This window comes from Sparus aurata, chromosome 1 (genome assembly GCF_900880675.1).
Source record: "Sparus aurata chromosome 1, fSpaAur1.1, whole genome shotgun sequence".
Taxonomy (NCBI): Eukaryota; Metazoa; Chordata; class Actinopteri; order Spariformes; family Sparidae; genus Sparus; species Sparus aurata.
The window spans coordinates 21,093,031-21,113,440 of NC_044187.1; the positions used below are offsets into that span (position 1 = coordinate 21,093,031).

At 41.6% G+C, this 20,410-nt stretch overlaps 1 protein-coding gene across 32 annotated transcripts in view; it reads left to right on the forward strand.

Moving 5' to 3' along the window:
- ptprdb (protein tyrosine phosphatase receptor type Db) overlaps positions 1–17,666 on the forward strand; it is a 172,451-nt gene extending 154,785 nt beyond the window's left edge. For 17 of the 32 annotated variants that reach the window (XM_030437562.1, XM_030438500.1, XM_030438716.1 and 14 more), the window contains 10 exons: positions 218–241; positions 2,878–2,997; positions 4,676–4,830; positions 6,458–6,743; positions 10,268–10,446; positions 10,614–10,740; positions 12,090–12,215; positions 12,314–12,468; positions 13,844–13,979; positions 14,080–17,666. In XM_030437562.1, coding sequence (XP_030293422.1) covers positions 218–241; positions 2,878–2,997; positions 4,676–4,830; positions 6,458–6,743; positions 10,268–10,446; positions 10,614–10,740; positions 12,090–12,215; positions 12,314–12,468; positions 13,844–13,979; positions 14,080–14,148 — 1,377 coding nt within the window. In that variant the 3' untranslated portion in view covers positions 14,149–17,666. The remainder of the gene's footprint in view (positions 1–217; positions 242–2,877; positions 2,998–4,675; positions 4,831–6,457; positions 6,744–10,267; positions 10,447–10,613; positions 10,741–12,089; positions 12,216–12,313; positions 12,469–13,843; positions 13,980–14,079) is intronic. The other 15 variants (XM_030438259.1, XM_030438638.1, XM_030438932.1 and 12 more) reach the window with 1 other exon arrangement.
- The last annotated feature ends 2,744 nt before the right edge of the window (positions 17,667–20,410 follow it).

Here is a 20,410-nt window from a genome sequence, read left to right on the forward strand (position 1 = left end):
ATGTAATGAGAATGTCATGTTAGAATAAAATGAACAAGAATGGCTCGAGGTATGAATCATGATTAAGTGCTAACCAATTATGTCCAGAGCCATGTACAGAAAATGATCCTTTCCTCTCGTCTGTGCTTCTTTTCCTATTAACCTGTGTCTTGTGTTGAAACTCTGCTTCCTTTTCGACTTTTTCCAACTGTCTCTGTTGTGTCTGTTTGACCCTCAGATGCCCTCTTATTTCTTCTCTAAGGCAAGACCTCTCTTTCTCTCCTTTGCTAATCCCTTTTAAAATGCAACCTCACCTCACATGGTTTTCTCCTTACCACCTTCCTCTATTCGGTGCGCCTTCTTTTCTGCTGTTTCCCTCCTTATTCTTCTCTGTTGAGCGGGAATGCAGAATTGTTTTCAGCTCACCACAAGGCACTCGTACTCGACTTGGTCTGAAATGGGCTTTCACTTGTGCAGTAACCACTGCAGTTCAGAAAACATTAGCATCTACAGTTTGCATGAACACACCCACAACTGTTTTTTTTAAATGTTCCTGTGTAGTGGCTATGCAGTAGTGGATGGAGCCATTAAAGCTGGAGTTGGTAGCAGTGGAGAAACCAGCAAGAGCAAGCTACAAATTTTTTTTTAAAAAGAAAAGGAAATATCACTCCTTCCCTCTCCTTTACTTTGCTTTAAAGCCACTCCCTCAAAAAACATGTAGCACACTGCCTGACTACACTGACACTGGACAGGAGCAGCAGGCTAATAATTAAAAAAATAATAAACAACTCAAAGATGTAAACACAAGCAGAATAGCTGTCACGAACATACCTCATTCTGAGACAGCTAGGCTGGTGTATGCTGGCAAATCATGTCAATGAGGCCGAAAGAAATGTCTGGTCAGGTTAATATAGTGCTGTCGCAATGAGACTTTAAACCCAGAAATTAGTTAGGGTTTTTGCTCCTCCAGTTCTCTTGTCCCGAAGGCAAGGGGTTTTTTGAATGTTGAAAATGTTGGTCGAATGCCTCTAACAAGGTTGTTTTATCATGTGAAATAAAATATGTCAATAGATACCCCATGTTTGAATTATAAAGCCTTCAAGTGTCTCAAACAAGGCAAGCGGCTAAACAAGACTACAGAGCTAATTCACGCTTCAACGATCATAAAAGTGGTGTTCATCTGTTACGATAAAAAATGTCTGACCAAAACGTCTAAGTATCATAAAATTTGTTTCGGCAATAATCCAATACCAATGTAAAACATTCCGTAGGCTTTTGGTTGACGGAACCAGAGTGGTGCTAACTCCCGGGGTTGGCCGACAAAAAAACGTCATCCCTGCAGAGCTCTGTTAGAGGCCAACAACAGCCACAGATACCTGATTTTATTTTAATTGTCAGAGCATTTGATTTAATGATTGCTCGCTATCAAGAGATTTTCTGCAAATATAACAAAAATGCTGCCAAAATACATGGCCAACCCTTGCTTTAAAGCAAGGCAGTCGAATGAAAGTTGTATGAATAATTCCGATCTGCTACAGAATCACTACAGAGTGAAGGACTTCAGAGCACTGTATTATAAGTACGCTGCTACAGTCTCGTAAACATGAGGAATCTGTAGTTTGTAAACAACTGTATGGCTTTAAATTTTCTAAATTCAACATTATGCATCAGTGAGAACAATCAATTTGGGTGTACTTAGCTGTTTGTTCTCAGCCCACCACCTCCATGTCTACCATTTGAAGGAGCAGTGGGTTGCTTGTTGAAGAAAATGATTTAATCTCATTTAACACCTCTCAACATTAAGCCATTATGTGTTTACGCATTAACAACACAGATGATCACAGATGGCCCCACTGTGGAAATCTTGCCAGCATCCTTCCTTTTAGCACCAATGTAACCAGCAAAGAGCACGGTGCAGTTATGTCCATATATCAATGGGTAATATAGTCTTCACACCAGGCGTTTACTGCGATCCTGTTTAGCCTTTGGCACTGGTTTTGCCCCCCTACGTTGACGACCATTCCTGTCCCCGCAGTGTCTCAAGGTCTGGTGGGAAAACAACAGTCGAAATGCTGTAATTACAGCCTGAACGTCCGGGGCCAAAACGCATAATCCCCAGTCTGGAGCAGTGGAATGCAGAGCGAGCTGAGCTGAGCTCCCTGCTGTCTTTGATGTGAGGACTGGAGGGATCAGCACATAACGTTTGGTTTGGCCTGATTCTGCCAAGGCCCTCCTCTCCTCCTCTCCCTCCTCTGGGATTTTTTTTCCCCCTCTCTCGTCTGTGGTCTCTGAGGCTGAGCTGAAGAACTACAAATATGACCACCGCATGCAGTGCAATTCTATAACGTTTTGGTGGTTGGGGATGCTGGGATTTGGTGTGCAGAGGTGTAGTTTTGCAAGGATTCGTGAGGCCGGAATGTAGAGCGATGCACAGCGTCCAACACGTGAGGCCTGAACTTTAGGTATCACTTGGCTTTTCCAGCTCTGTGGTGGATCTTCATGAGAGCCCACCAACCTATGGTAATCTCAAAGCCACACAGTTTTTCTACCATTTCAATCAACTTATGCAGGATCACACCCAAGAAAGCAGAACTCTCTCCCCCCCTCCCCTGTCTCTCTTTCTGTCACTCTTCACCCCACACCCTTACTAAACCTCTTTCACACGCTGGGTTGTCGCTGTATGCACATTTTTTCCAAACATTACTGTCTGAACTCTGCAAACTCTCTCACTGATCTGCTTCAACGCTCCCCTCCCTTTTTTTTTTGCCACTGTACACGTGCACATGCACCGAAGCCAGCTCTCTCTTTTTCTCTCTTTGCGCACAAAAAAAAATATGTGTACAGACGTATACAAATCGCTCTGCATCTCTCACAGCCTCTTCCCTCTTTCCCTCGTAGGTGAAGTGCGATCAGTACTGGCCAACCCGGGGCACGGAGACCTACGGCCTCATCCAGGTCACTCTGCTGGACACAGTGGAGCTGGCTACCTACTCTGTCAGGACATTCGCTCTGTACAAGGTAGCATGACATGTGCAGTGGAGTGTAATGAGGCCGTGTGTTTATTGATCTGTTGAAATATTAATGCGTACGTGTGCGTTTGTGTGTTTACGCTTGGTTCTTAGGCCATGTCACAGCCTGTATTTGTGACCCAGGGTGACAAGCAACCACATCAGTACAGATCTTTTAAAAAACGTTTTCATACATTTTTCCTTCCAGCGAGATTTAAAGTGATTAAACGTCACAGGCCATCAAAGTGGCCCATTTTCTTCTTTTAATTCTTAGTGGATGACTTGAAAAAGCCCATTTTGATCAGTTATTGTCTCACCTAAAATGGATCTCCTGTTGGGCTCAATAAACCAGGTTTATCGTTAAGTTTAAACCCCTTGATATGATAGAATGTATAACACAAATGAAAATAAAATACCAGAAGAATTATAAAACAATTTAGAGTCGATAAAACCCAAAATTCATAAATGCCTTCCGATAAAAGAATTGATTGCTAATGATGTGGCCTGCCTGATTTCAATAAGCAGAGAGTTCACAGTCTGGGGGATCTGACTGCAAACTATGACCTCTAATCTATCAATTTCAAAACCCAGCATTGAGTATCCTCTGTATAGCAGTGATGGGTAACACCATGGTTCTGGATGACCTGACTAAGAGGAAGCATGTAAATAGAAAATAAAGGAGGGCTCAGGAAGGACCCTTGAGGAACCCCAGGTTATTTTCTAGGAGCTCCTAACATACAATACAAATAAACATGACAAAACAAGCACAAATACAAAACAATAATCAACAAGTCAACATGTACACAACAAAAGTGCGCGATTGTTTTACTTTTTTTTTTACGGATTAGTCTTGTGATATTCTATATTTTTCTTATTGTCAACAAAAACGCCAACACCAACAATGAACCGATCCTTCTACCAAGCACGTTGGCTGATAAACTGCAGTTTATTCCTTTCCACACGCCTCCACTGTTGCCCCAAACAACACATGAATGAGCCACACTTTTGTTCTAGATGACACGTTCCTTTATTAACATGGACGTGGGCACTGTAGTTTAATTTGAGTCAAACCCACGTACACCGTCCTGCTGCCGTAAATACCACCAAAAGCGTACTAATCCATGGCTAAAAAAATAACCCCCCAAAATGAACTATTTACTCATGTTTTACTGAGCCCTTTTTGAAAAGTATGACTAAATTCTTTGTTTGTAGCACATGTGTGGGTTGTGGTCTTTTTAAAATAATAATATAGATTGACAGCATTTTTTAGTGATGATTTCAAGTCAGTCTCTAATTTGACGAATAAAGAAACAATCAGGTCAGTCGTTATTGCCTTAATGAAGGTAAGTATTACAGCACTGCAGCCAGGGAGCAAATTCTACTTGACAGTGGCTGCATAGGTTGTGTTTGACAACAATAGGTTAAATATACAAGGTCACAGAGAGGCTTTTCTCAGATATTTATTTTAAACAACTGAATCCAGTTTGCATCAACCATCTCAGAAACCGAGACTCCCCGAGGTCTTACAATCTTTGCAATGGTCTGGAACCACTGTCAAAGAGTGCATAAAGACTGCAGTGACCCTTCTGGGTTTTCCAGCGGATGACCTAACCATCATCAGCGGTTAACACATTCATTTCATTCAAGTACACCACACTTTTAACCCTCTTGTCCTTCTGCATGTCCAGAGCGGCTCCAATGAGAAGCGTGAGGTTCGTCACTTCCAGTTCACAGCCTGGCCGGACCACGGCGTGCCCGAACACCCCACCCCCTTCCTGGCTTTCCTACGCAGGGTCAAGGCCTGCAATCCTCCCGATGCGGGACCCATGGTCGTCCATTGCAGGTGTGTGTGTGTGTTTATGTCAGTGCTTCATGCATGTGTTTTCACTGGTTTTGGTTCTATAATTTACTGTACCAAACTGATTCCTAAAATCACCAAGGAGGACAATCCAGAAGTCTCTGACCGAAAAGAAAACAAATCTGGTCCTTGACTGTGTGCGTATGAAACACTTATGTGTTATTTTGGGTTTAACTTGGCAGTATAATTTTCAAAAGCCGGGGAGTCTGTGAAAATCAACACGAGTCCAAGAGCACTTGTATAAAATCATTCATAGGTCCTGAACTGAAATGAGATTGACCTGCCATTATGCAAACCCCAAACCATCCTCACTGGCTGAGACAGCCGCATTCCTCCCTTAACGACCTCCATCATCTCAACGGTTTAGCAATAACAGCTGTCGCCATGCTGACCCTATTTTCCATAAGTAGCCCTGGGTGTTGACTATTTACCGTTTTAAGCTGGTGGTAGATATGAGTTCACAAGTGTATATTCAAATGAGCTGCTTTTCTGAGCAGCAGGAGGCTCGTGCGTTGGTTGGAGGAAGATTCTGGAAACTTGTCATTACAGTCTTGGCAGAGTGGTGAGCGCCAGAGCTGGAATGAAGCTGCTATTTGCTCTTACAAGGGAGCGAAGGAGAGAAGAAGATAGAGGGTTGCAGAGGGAATACGGAGCTAAAGCTCTCAGGAGGAAGAATTAGTGAGGTGTAGACGTGGAGGAAGAGAAGGAAGGGAAGGAAAAAGGGGGATGGAGAGATGATTGAGAGGGAGCGTTAGCGAGGGGGCCGGGGAGCTAGAGGAGGGGATACGTGCGGAATGAGAGAGAAGGTGAGGTCAAATCCAGGACGCGGTGAATGGAAATGATGAATTAAAGAAAAGGAAAGGTAGAGAGAAAATGGAGTCTAAAAAAAAATGTGAGAGTGAAAAAGTGGTGGGGCCGGTGTGAGAGTGTTGGAAGGGTACTTAGAGGGAAGATAAAGAGGCAGAGGGAGATGAGGGCGGGAGGAGGGCGAAAAGGTTGGCAGGAGAGGAGCTCTTCCTAATCTTCCGTAGCAGTCAGATGGAGTATCTAACAGGATTATCAGTCAAATTTAATTATCCCGGCAAGACTCCATCATAATGTGACTTAACATATCAACCAGCCTCTGTATCAAACAATAGACCGAATCTCATTCCACCTGAGCAACACACACACGCTAGGGCACACACACACATGCACACCGATATTAATTTAACCATATAAAGAGGTTTTTATTCACTTGCAGAAACTTGCTTGGTCAGGCTGTTTCACCATTTAGGTACCAGCACAGCAAAAAATGTGAAGTGTTTGGGTGGGCAGCTAAATGTATTATATTTCTGGATTGTATGTCGATGGGAGAGCATATCTTCCTAATGCCAGTCAGACGGCAATGCTGACTCATCGCTGATGTCAATTTTTTACGTCCCTTTGTTGGAAATATTGCTGGCTGGCCATCTTTGTGATACTTAGTTGATTTAGGGACAGTATGTCGGAGCTTTTGCAGATTTGTACCAGGGTTGAAGACACAGCAAACACTCAGGGAAATCATTTGTTCGAAAGTTTATCGCCCAGGTTACGCGAGGACATCACATCACCACCTGTTCTCTTTCCTCAGTGCTGGAGTGGGTCGCACCGGCTGCTTCATTGTGATCGACGCCATGGCAGAGAGAATCAAGCACGAGAAGACCCTCGACATCTACGGCCACGTGACACTGATGCGCTCCCAGAGGAACTACATGGTCCAGACAGAGGACCAGTACATCTTCATTCACGACGCACTGCTGGAGGCCGTGACCTGCGGGAACACAGAGGTCCCTGCGAGGAACCTGTACTCCTACATCCAGAGGCTGACGCAGATTGAACCAGGAGAGAATGTCACCGGCATGGAGCTGGAGTTCAAGGTGAGGACTGATCAGCATGTCATTGAAGTTTGTAAAATTAGGTCCAAGAAGACCAGACATCAGGGTCAATACAAGTCAGTAGCATCCCTGAATTAGATGCCATAGAGTTTCAGTGTCTCCTCACACTTAACAAAGTGCCTTTACCTACTGGGCCCCATAAAGAAGCACAGGCGGTCCAGACACAATATATGGTCACTGTATTTGCCCAACTAGGCGTTGTCTATATATATATATATATATTGTCTATATATATATATAGATATATATATAGATATATATATATATTATATATATATATAATATAATATTATAGATATATATATATATATATATTTGTATATATATATATATGTATATATATATATATTATATGTATATATATATATATATATATATATATATATATATATATATATATATATATATATATATATACATATATATATATATATATATATAAATATATATATATATATATATATATATATATACATATATATATGTCACCAGCTCCCCCTGACATTACCCTTGCATCACAGAGCTGCTGCTCCTGTCGCCTAATGTCACCCGCTGACAGTAATCAGGTCCCTTGTTTTGTTAATGATTTATCGTTAGCTATTCCTACATTTAAAAGTTTATTCAGCTGCTATTTTGCTCCGTGTGTCCCCCACAGTTGTCTTTTGTGAAAACAAATCCAACCGTCACCAGTGCACAATAAATCTTGGGATATGGTGGGCCGCGAAGGATGCAACAGTTGGATTCCTCACAGCACGAGAAACGAAGGCTGCATTCCTCTGCCGCATTAGAATCAGCTTTTGAAATGGGACGGCCTTGTTGCCCCACTGTGATGCATTTGGTCTTCATATGCAGCATTGAAAAGATGCAGCCCCTGAATTGGAGACACAGCTTTAAAGTAGCCTACATCTTAATAAGTGAACTTTAGAGGTGCTGGAAACTAGGTTTCTTACAGTTTGACAGAGCCAGGCTTGTTTTCCAGTCTAAGCTAACCAGCTGCAGGCCCCGGCTTCATATTAAACTCTTTGCAAGAAAGAGAATAAGAGTATTAGTATAAGTAAAATGTTGAATTTTAATGATATTGTCTGCCGTTACATTTTTTGTCTAGCAGTTCAGGAACAAAAGAACAGAGAGAAAGGAGGTTGTTTGACAATCCAGGTGTTTTACTTCCCAAAGTTATACAATCCAGATTGCATTACAGTAAAATGGGATAATGAAAATAAAAACAGAAAAATCAGTTCAACTGAATGGAAAAGGCTTTCTAGAGCTTCCCACTGTGTCACATTGTCCACATCAGCAGATCAAGTTTGGAGATTAACCTCGCTGACAGTAGATGTGAACTTTTCTGAGCACCTCCAGCACTTCTCACCCATGTTGACTTTAAAGTCGAGGTTCTTAAAATCTTGACCTTGGAAACAGCAGTTGGCAAAAACAATTACACCTCCATATCTCTTTAGTAGGTGCTGAAGATGTTCACAGGAAGGCATTTCTCTCCAGCACAGCTTGAGAACCACCTTCTCCACAAGGACATACAGTATGTATGAACCTTGTGTTGCTGACCTGGATAGTCACTGAACATCTTTCCCAGGGCTGTTAGCGGTTCCCCCTCTGAGATTTTCATATACTCAGGATGGATGGCTGGATTTGAAGGAGATTATGGGATTGCACCTTGTGAATCCAGGGTAAGAGAGTCCCTACCGAAGGTTTTAGATAGCATCATAGCTGTGGATGTTTGACGGGCATACGGAGAAAAACCATATAACACCAGCCAGAAAGTTGCCGGTTATAATAAAAGATTTGGGAAAGGTCATATCAAACATTTAGGGAGCTGATCAGAATTTATAGTGAGCACACCCGAACAAGAGGCATTAGTTCGCAGGCCGGAAGAATGCATGAGGGATTCAGAGTGTTATTGAGAAGTCTTATTTTCATTTCATTCTGGCTGTTTTTAGTTTGTTTTACTGTGATATTTACCTCTTGCCAGACAGAGTTCTCGGCAGACCCTTGTCAGGTTCAGGCCGGGTTGAGAAGAGAATCACTTTTAGCCGTACAGGTATGTATTGAAAGCAGGTGGCTTAAATTGCTCCTGGAATGGTTTATGTCTGCTCAGACGCTCAGAGGGCAAAGTAAACACAAAGCCACTCCGAGCAATCTCCTTCATCCTGTGCTCCAGCATTCCTGTCCTAATGGCAACGGCCTCCGCTGAATGACAATGAAGCGGGCGCTCGCCGAATTGTTTGCTTAGCCTTATATTGATGTAAAACATATGCAAAGGGTTGTCCCAGTCACCAGCTTTCATCTTCGCTCGAACACTTATGGGACAGAAACGGCACTTTCCACCTTCATCAACAAAAGGATGGAATTTCTCACGGAGGAGCGTTGACGCATCCCTCGCATCAAAAAAAAAAAAAATCGCAGAGAGTTGAAGAGTGTGTGTTAGAAAAGAGAGGAACAAAGCTGTTCTGGTAGCTTTTGGTAATCCAACACCCCTATGAAGACATACTGTTTTTGTTTTCTTTCACTGGTTGAGTTTGAAGAGGTTGCCAACAGGGCATGGTTTGATCCAAGCTTAACAGATGGCGCAAATAATGGCATGTATCAAAGCAAGAAGAAGTTTTGTGCATGCCAGACTTTGTTGATAAGACCGAGTCAAATCCAAACCAAATGGCACAGAGAATTACTATTGTTGGCGCTGGAAACTGAGTACCCAAATGAACTGGTGAACTTGGTGGTTAGTGTGGGACTTTCCAGCCGGGACTGTCTGCAAGGAAATAAGTTACTCGCTGTTTCTCCCACAGCGCTCCGGTAGCCTCTATCGGTCCAGGCTCAGTTCACGAGACCCCATTGTTTCCCCTCCCCGAGTCTGCGGTCTCACTCCGCCTGTTCTCTGTTGTTCTGTCTTTCATTTTAAGAAAAGTCATCCAATGGTCGAGTGTGTGAGAGAGAGTGTGCGCCATGTGCTCACGTCTGCATGTCTGCACGTCTGCACGTATCCATATGAATGTGTGTGTTCCAGGGTTGTTGGGGTTTTTTTTTCATACAGGATCAACTGTGGTTCACATGTGTGCATTTGAGACAGTGTGGGGCCTTGTGGTTTCCTGCCCCCCCCCCACTCTTTTCTTTCTCCTTCCTCCTCTCGTTCATCTTATTATATTCCCTCTCTCCCATTCCCGACCGCTGCCCTCGTCTCTCTATATCACCACCCGTCCTTTGTTTATTCAATTGAAGATGTCTGACTAAATATCCTCAGGCCTGACGAGTCAAGCCGATTTTCTAATTTCAGTTGTCCGGCATGCCAGAGGAAAACCAAAGCTTGTGCTAAATACATTTGAATGAGGTCTGTGAATTTGTTTGAACGTACTTTTTATTTTTCTTCCTTCCCTGTTTCCATTACTCTCCATCTTCCTTCACCCCCCTCTATTTTCTTCAGTTTGGTCTGCTTCTTTGGCCCATATTTGAGGATCTGTAAAGGCTTTGTTGTGAAATATGGAATTCTTTTTCTGTTCCAGCGTCTTGCCAGTGCCAAGGCCCACACATCGCGGTTCGTGAGTGCCAACCTGCCATGCAACAAGTTCAAGAACCGGCTGGTGAACATCATGCCCTACGAGACCACACGTGTGTGTCTGCAGCCAATCAGAGGGGTGGAGGGTTCCGACTATATCAACGCCAGCTTCATAGATGGATACAGGTCGGAAAAAATATGATCTGAACTTTTATTTTCTCTGTCCTTTGCTGGCATTTACGTTATGGTTTAATGTATGTGGATTCTAAACAGTGAATTTCAACTCATTTGAAGTAAAATTAACAAAGTGGGTGCAGGGATGCATTATTTAATCAATATGTCTCTGTTTGTAGGCAGCAGAAGGCCTACATAGCAACACAGGGCCCACTGGCTGAGACCACAGAGGACTACTGGAGGATGCTGTGGGAACACAACTCCACCATAGTTGTCATGCTAACCAAACTGAGAGAAATGGGGCGGGTACGGATACAAAGACACACACACACACACTCATTTTGAATAATGATAATAAAATCATTTGTGTGGATCAGCTCTTCGGGGACACAAATATCTAATTCTGATATTATAAGGGCTTTTAGATCTGGTGGTTGGTGATCTAGCGATGATAGCTGGCAAATGTATAGAAAGCTGATAGCTGATAACTTTTAATATAGAATTTAGTAATATGTTGGGAAACATTTAGGGGCATGCAGAAAGTTAAGTCAGTCTGACTCTTGGAGGAGACACTTGTAAAAAATAAAGAGGATCAAAAATAAAGTAGGCTGTCAAATTTAACACATTAATCATTGATCATTTGTTATCATATTATAGTTCATCACAGTAATTAAAGTGCATATTGTCTGTGTATTTGGCCATTATTTGTATGTCATCTTTGACTAATTTCAAAAATAACATGTAAACATATATAATATGACTTTTTTTAAATTATTTTAAGCAAAGTGATAGACATATGTTAAATTAGGTTCATGTTTAATGAAAAAAAAGGAAGATTTGAACATTCAACAATTAATAGGTTATTAAATCTTCCGTTAGTGGTTTTCTATTTCAAGCTTTACTCCTGAGTCGTTATAAAGTAATGTTTTTAAGTTAGATTATCTTCATTTGGGTGCTCTCACAAGCAAAAATTGACATATGTATGTAATTGGTTTGATATATACTGAGTTTATTTTTGCCACCCTTTAACTTTTCCCTGCCAACCTTTTGTCACCCCACTGTAGATCAGCACTTGCTTTGTGCCAAAAATTAGAGATATCATTTTGAGGGTGGAAAGGCGCTGAAGAAAATATAGGAGGGTTTCAGTGCAAAACCAAAATATCAGATACTGATTTGCTCTTGAATAGACGGTGATTTTTACCCAAACGTGCAATGTAACACACAATATCACACAATGAGCCATAATTAGGGCCTCGCTAAGAGAGAGGCGCCTGTGTACTGAGAACTGTTGAAAGCAGGAAACAGCTGTTACTCTTCTTGCGAGTCAAAGAACCTGAGTTAAATATGGAGCTATTTTTGGAGAATATCTGTGAAAAAAAGAAAATGGTAGTTCTCAACTATTAAAAACAGTCTATGAAGCATTGAAAATGCAAATACCACAGTGACAGAGTGAGAGCGAGAGAATGATAGCGGTGTGAGTTATATCCCATGAGCATCATATCTCATCTGGCACAAGACTGTCTCCAAGTGAATAATGAATTTCAGAAGTCAGGCAGATATTTTCATGACAAAGTAGCCAGAAATTGTTCTCATTCCACACTGAATCTCTGAAAAAAAAAGCTCTGAGCTGAAGCCTCTGTGCTCTCCTCCTGCAGGAGAAGTGTCACCAGTACTGGCCTGCAGAGCGCTCAGCCAGGTACCAGTACTTTGTGGTGGATCCCATGGCCGAGTACAACATGCCCCAGTACATCCTCCGAGAGTTCAAAGTCACAGATGCCAGGGTGAGTCACTAGTTTGTGTGGCATCTCTATCGTAATAACCTTCTTACTGTAATTAAAGATAAAATAAAACATTTAAAAAACACATTATTTTTCTCCAGGACGGCCAATCGCGGACAGTTCGTCAGTTCCAGTTCACCGATTGGCCGGAGCAAGGAGTGCCAAAGTCAGGGGAAGGATTCATTGATTTCATTGGCCAGGTGCACAAAACTAAAGAACAGTTTGGCCAGGATGGGCCAATTACTGTGCACTGCAGGTAAGACTTATTCTTTCCACTAACGCCTCTATATTTCTGTACTGCGTGATCACTGTGTTCATCATGACAAGTTTCAGAAAACACCTAAATAAATGAGTGGAGAAACAGATCCTGAACACCCATGGGAAATGTTTGTCCTCACCACGATGACTAAAACCCCAAATGAGGGAATATTTTTTTGAAGATTGTTCCAGTAGATCTGAGAGACTTGGAGGCTTGTGGTGGTGTATAGTGTAAATGTGTCATTCCTCTTTGTATATGATCAGTGTGGAAGGATCTTAAAAGTCCCTTTTGAACAAGTGTGGACAGTTTACTTGTAAAGTTTGCATACGCACTGATTAGAGATACTGTATGTAACTGACAAAGCACAGATGATTATACAGCCCCAAATTACAAAAACTTCTGGCTCAGGAACACTACAAAAGAACGTTTACACAGCTTGGTGGCAAATTATTGCATTCTGTTTTTATTTACGTTACACAGGAGTTTCATAGTCTATTGATATGTAGTTAAAAGAGATATTGTATGTTGCTGAAGAGCAGCAGGTGATTATAGTATATTAATCTACTGGATGTTTAAGTTTCAGCTTCTGGTACACAGTTCTAAGTTTTTGCATTAAACCAAACTGTATTTGCAGCCTGTTCGCATGTATCCAAAAAAAGACTTGGTAAAGGTATTTGCATTTATATAATGAGTTTCCAGTCTACTGACCACTCAACACACTTTACAACACTTGTTACATTGAACCATTTACACACATATCCATACACCAATGGCAAAGCCCTGCCCTGCTCATCAGGAGCAATTTGGGGTTCAGTATCTCACTCAAGGATACTTCAACATGTAACGGGGGGATCCTTAGATCAAACCGCTGACCTTCAGATTAGTGTTCGACCTCCTGTACCTCCTGAGCCACAGCCACAGATGAATAAAGTTGCTTTTTTTTGTGTGTGGTTGTTATTTTTGACTCTGAAGAAAACCAAAAACAATCCAGTTGTTGTAACACCACTTGAAATCGCTCGGAGGGAAAGTTGCCTGTTGCCACCTTAAGTTTGCAGACTGAGTCTGTCGAAGAAGAGTCCGACAGAGCAGTGATATTTAGCCATTAGCCTGAAGGTCACTGCCTTTAGCGTGAGGCATGAGTCACCTGTATCTAAAAATCACCAAACATGTTGACTGACCTTCCATTATTACTACGTTCGGTGTCTGATCTTCCCCATGTGCGGTCAACAATTCGGAAAGAGGTCACTGCTACAAACAAAGCCAGTGGGAGGAACTTCTCTGTATGAAAATGTACGCCTGCTACACATGACGACAGGTGCCACAGTTGTGAATACATACAGATCTGAATATGTTTCTGCCTGTCCACCAACAGTGCCGGAGTAGGAAGGACTGGCGTGTTCATCACCCTCAGCATCGTGCTGGAGAGGATGAGGTACGAGGGCGTAGTAGACATCTTCCAGACTGTCAAGATGCTGCGCACCCAGAGACCCGCCACGGTTCAGACAGAGGTGAGCCCTCCCGCCGCCATTAATCTGTCTTCCATCTAGTTCACGCTGTCTTTATCTTTATTACCTGTCACTGACTTGACGTGCCTCTGCTTCCCTCCAGGACCAGTACCAGTTCTGCTACCGAGCCAGTCTGGAGTACCTGGGAAGCTTTGATCACTATGCAACATAAACCCAGTGGCCCGTCTCTCATGCCACATCCCACCTAGTGCACTTTTCTCAGGTCACATGTGGCCTGAATTAATGCACCAGGCTGCGATGTGTCTTTTGAAGATTTTTTTGCCGCCACATGCAGAGTGAAGAGGGGACCATCGGCTTATCCCGTACCCAGAAACAGCACCTCTAACTGAGCCATAGCAACCTGCTTGACAAGGGTGTTTCCTTCCACCCTCAGCCCAAACACAACCCCATTGGTCAGTCTGAAGAAGCAACTTCAGCCGCTGTTCCAATCAGAATACTTGATCAGATATTGATTTTTTTTTATTATTATTATTCGTTTCAGTGCTTTTGTGAGCACCCAGATTGCTTTACATTGTTTGGGTGTGGAACTCTCACCTCGTCCACCACCAGTGTAGCATCACCAACCTAAATACAGGACCCGGCTACAGTATTTAGCTGTCACAGGAAACATTTTGATTTTTTTTCTATCTAGAGGACTGTCTAGAAGGAGTTTACAAATCCATCTCGTGGATTTGCCTCTTGGACTGAAAGAACTGGGACTTTTGAGCACCAGAGAATTGCCAACGGGAGACTGAAAACACAGAGCACACAGTATTAAAAAGACAAAGAACACACACATCCCAAAAAAAGAAAAAGGCACCGAGAAGTGTTTTTTTTGTTTTTTTTCCTGTTTTTTTGTTGCGGAAACAGACTCTCGTTTCCTGTGAATGAAAAAGAAGACGTTTCTACCATACAGTAATAAAAAAAAAACACCAGTTCAACCTTATGCTTCACGGTTTAAGATAAGGGAAAATTTGAAAGAGGTTTAAAAATGCATACCACAAAGTAAAACATTCATTTAGTTTTTTAATAGAATATAGATATGTGACTATCTTGTTTTTTAAAAACTGGGTATTTCTTGTGGCACGTTTCTGTTTGTTGTTTTTTACAGATTTACGACTTTGTCCCCACTGACCATACGAAGGCAAAGTTGTATTTTATTTCTTTTTTCTTTTTCTTTTTTTTTCTTTTCTGTGTAATCCAATGAGCTGTAGCGATTTCTTGTTTTAAAAGTAATACGGTACTGTTTAAAAAGTGTACAATCAAATCTAGTGTGGAAAAAAATGTTCACAATTCTATGAAAAACACCACCATTGAGTGTCACTCTCCTGTATTCTCCACCCACACACACACGTTTCGCATGCGCACAGGGCTCTCATGCGGTGTCGAAAGAGGGCGGCCATTTTTGAATTCCCAGGGTGGGCCCCACGTAGAGGCACAGTGTTCAGCCTGCTGCTACCCGGAAGAATGATCTTGCCAAGTTGTTCTGTGTGCAGGTCGAGAGAGAACGCCAGATAAAACACTACAGAAGAGAGTACGCACAGAAAGCAAGATAACAAAAAAATAATAAAGTAACTATTTATGTGTCCAAATAAGCTTCACAAAGATTTTCTCAAGCAGGGAGCAAGGAAGAGATGTAGAAAAAATGGGATGGGATGGAATCGGGCGGGAGGAGGAGGAGGAGGAGGAGGAGGAGGTGGGGAGGGTCGGGGGAAGGAACAATTTTCTCACTGGAATGCTCACCTATGACTTTTCTCTCTGTCTGATTCAGTGTGCAATAAGTAGATGTATTATATATTTTTGTGTCGAGTCACTAACTGCAGTTATATGCCATTACGATGATGATGATATTGATGATGGTGCATCATTTTCCAGACACAAGGATGTTATAAACGCTCAATACGGTTTTTACTCGCCACCCGTTTTAATGTGTCCAAGCGGAGGGAAGACCTTTTTAAGATCTTTCATCACGTCACGACTTCAGTAAGACGATGTCATCCCTCTGTGTGTGTGTGTGTGTGTGTGTCATGGCAACCGACGAATGATCGATCTCATACTTCAAAACAGCATCTAATAAGTATTTTGATTTTAGATTTCTAGTGCCTTATATTACACGCCTATTTTGATAAAGTTACTTTAAAGGGTTTTTTGTGTATTTTATGTATGTATGCTCGTACATGTGTGTACTGAATGTCTGTGTATATAATTTTGTTATGTTACAGTGCGTGGGAGTATCTCGTAGGTTCTGTTTTCTGGCTGTGAAATTTTTGTATGGAAGGCTCTGTGTAAGGTTGTACCCATCACTCTTCAGCCCAGCAACAGCATCATCGTATCTCTTTTAATTGGAAGAAGGAAAAAAAACAAGCAAAAATCTTACACAAGGACTCAAAAAATGTGGTTTCAAAGTAGGTTATTCACAGGACGGTCTGACAGAAAAGAGAAAAAGAAGTTTGTATGCCGTAAGCTCTCCGTCTTTTTCTTCCTGGGACACTTGCACAAGCTTTTGTGTGTATATACTCTTTCATTCAGACTTCAGTTTGCCTGCCATGAAATTTTGGCCACACTCTAGCAACTTTGGCGCCGACTGTGAGCTGGCTCAGACAGGTCATACTTACTCAGCTATGTAGAAATCTATATAAAGCTGAACAGCAGTGGCAATCTTTGTCAGTTTGGACAAAACAAGAAAAAAAAATAAAAAAATTTGAGGATACGCCGACACAGCTGTATCCCACCTGGAATCCGTCAAACTGGGTCATCTGTGTTCTCCGTTCTGATGTCTACAGTTCTACATATTTTCCCTTAGCGACAAAGTTCAGGTGCTACGTCTCAAACGACACAGAACCTACGGCATCATTCGTTGTATTACTTTGTATCTCCATTAACCATATAAGGGATCGTTAACAGTTCTCCACCATCTTACAGTAACCCTGTTGTCATTTTTCGTATGCATGGTACCACTTTTGAGATGCCCCTTTGGTCGCACCTGTTATGGGAAGACTTGCACTTTCTCTCTTTGTACTATGCACTAATACTAGTATCCTATTATCTCTCTGATAAGCCCTCACCCCCGCCCACCCCCAAAGGAGTTTTACTTGAACTCAGTAAAGACGGACCCTGTAATGCTCACATGGTTGTGTATATGTAAATAACACAAAACACAGAGAGTAATTGAAATGCATAAATAGATAAATAAAATGAATACCTAAGTAAATGATGAAGAGTGGATAAGAGTCTATCAGATATACAGAGTGATATAATAAAAAGGATGCACCTGAAATCACAGTTTATGGCACAGCAGTATGTGCAATACATCACATTGTGGATTTGTCGTAACCACAAAAAGAGAAGTCTCACAAAAAAAAGTGTTTCTATTTTACCCCCCCAATGTATCATGTAGATGGATAAAACTGGAGTTTATAAATTGTATAAAAATGAAAAATATGGTGTGTTACTTGGATCAGTTACCTCCAATTGGTCTGTAAATGTAAACTTCTTTTTCTTTTTTTTCTTTTTTTGTTTTGTTTGTTTGTTTTTTTTGTTTTTTGTTTTTCTGCTCCGGGTCAACAAGTGCTTTTTATTTTCTTACATTGGTTCCTCGGAGCGTGTGAAAACCGAAAAACAGGTCTGTATGGATTTCTGTTCTCTGTCGACACAAGTTTCATTTGTTACAAATAAACTCAAGTGAAATAATTTGGGGCTGCTGTCGTTTTTTTATCACTGCTCTTCCTCACTTTAAACAGCATCGTCATGTTAGGAATAATGATGATTAAAAATAAAAAAACGGGTCTTTGAACAACAAAGACACAAATATTCTGCAGTATCAACTTTTAAAGGTGTTATTTTGGCTTCCTAGGAAATCTGTTTTAAAGTTTATCATGATTTTGTTTTTTGTAATTTTATATAAACCAGCTCCGAACAGTCTCCTGCAGTCATGGCATCAGGGCAGAGATTGTATTTGGGTTGTTTCCAGAACCATGTTAGTATACAAGGTAACACTTTGTTTAAGGATAACTCCACTTATTTAATACATCAAGTTTGTTTACAGGTCTCAGGGAGTACTATTGCATAGTAGTGCATAAGTAGTATAAAGCCTTCTGTGGCTCCAGAGGAGGCTGCATGTAATCTGATAAATTCCCTCCAGTGATGTCATTCTATGGCTAAGTTGCATTGTGGGCAATGTAGGCAGCAGGTTCTAAAAACTGTCTGCTGGTTTAGCATCCCACTCCTGACACACTGATGGACTCATTATGAATATTTTTTGTTTTTTAATTGATACAGATATCACCACCTTATACCACGCATTCTTCTCCCTTTTCAAAACCTGGCGCCTACATTACCCACAATGCAATTTACCCACTGAGTGACATCAACGGAGTCAACTTACTACTCTATGTAGTAACTTCTGTTTCGTTGTTTGTCTGTATCCGCTCAAAAGTCCTGGCCCTAATGATGTCGTTAACCAGAGGGAACACGAGATTAAATCACGGTTGATATAATTCATCCGGAGTGAGCCATTACATTTAACAAAGACTCGGTTCTCTGAGAATTACAGGTCAAAATAACAAAACACTTTTATCCAAACATGTGAGTTCATGTCAAGAGTAAGTATCGTACATGTTTTATTTATCATGGGCAATCACACTAATTGAAAGAATGCTAATGATAGTGCCTATCATAAAGAGTGGTCAACCCACTCCCGTCTTCCAGCACCTTGACCTGGCTTACTTCCTGCGTGGGTGGCGGCTCTGTGAGTCACCTCTCATCTGATCGGTGAAGCAAGTGAACCTCATGTTGATGGCCTTTTCATCAGTAGTTTGTTTGGACTGCGGGAAAATTATTTGGTTTAAATTGATGGTGTGAAAATAAAAATGATTTAATAGTCAATGTGTGGGATTTAGTGGCATCTAGCAGGGGTTCATTTGGTAACGCAAACACAATACTTGAAACGTAATTATGAACATCATATTGCACTCCTGCCAGTGCAACCACTAAATCCTACTGTGCACACTGGACCTTTAAATAACAACATTTAAAAATAAAAATAAAAGGATTATCATTTGCTTCCTTTTTGTTTTCAGACAATTCAAACTAATCCTCATTTCAAGAATAGCATAACAATGTAGAGCTGAGCCTGACAAGCTGAGTCTAAGATGACCCAAAATGGCAAATGTAGAAAAAGACACAATAAACGTTTTCTGTAGTGGCAACCCCAGGTCATAATTTGCATTTTTCCCTCCCCCGAGTGTTTACAAATAGCAACATTATTTCTACGCGTCTCTCAGTTTCATTCCAGATATATAATAGTCGGTTTTTTTGGCTGTGTAATGAGTGCACCACCAGCCTAACAGGGATTCTTGCATTGCTATAAACTTTTAGACTTGTAAAATCCACATTGGGAAACAGATCGAGGCTACAGTGTGCAGTGAGTGGTGCTGCAGCTGAGAGGCCCTTTGCTCATTCATGTCTGACTTGTTATTGTGAGGCGCCAGCGATGATCCAACGCCTCTGCTGGGCTGAAGGGAGACCGCCTTGCTCCCAGGCTCGGAGCAGAACGGTTGAGATCAGTCTTGGTCCCGTCGTAGCCTCTGAAGCTCTGTTGCATTTGCCATGAGCTGTGTCATCAGCTCAGTTCCCAACACTTGAGGATTTCCTCTGTTAGACTGGGTGGGATGCTCCAAAGACTCACTTGGTCTCTTTCAAGTCGTAAGCTTCTGTAGTTTGACTTTCTGTTCTTTTTATCATGTTCCCCGTGGCGATAAATTGTAAGGCATAGGAGGGGGCACTGGGACCCAGGCACGATTTGGACGATAAGGTGAGAGCACCTCAAAGGGTGTAGAGGCTGATGGAGCACAGGTGCTCCTGCTTCACTGCTGCTCCTGTGATCACTCCTGTGCACATGCTTTCTTAGTGAGCGAAATAAACTCTTTTAATAAGGATTATTTGATTGTTAGGGTAATGTCGGGGTCCAAATTTCACCTGAGGACTTGGGGTGTTATGTAAATATTTAATGTGTTGAGTTTGAATATAAAAATAGCTGGTCTGTTGACCATTATTGTTGATTTATTAAAGGGTCACAACAGTCCAGGAGAAGCTGTTTAAGCGGTGTTTACCTGCGGTTAGACTGAGATTAAAATGTGTTTAGGCCTGCAACTAATGACTGTTTTCATTGGCGATTAATCTGCTGATTATTTTCATGATTAGTCGATTTGTCATGCTGTCTTGAAAGCGCCATGAATATGTGAAGAGCCGTATGTGACATCTTTGAATTGATTCAGTCCAAAACCCAAAGACTCTTCATTTACTGACATAAATGCATAAAACAAGTCCCCCACAATCCACTTTAGTTGTTTAGTAGAATTCTGCAACGCTGTTTTGCTGTGAAGCTCCAGAAATGTTTTGTGGACTACAACATTTCAACTGACTTTCCATCAGCA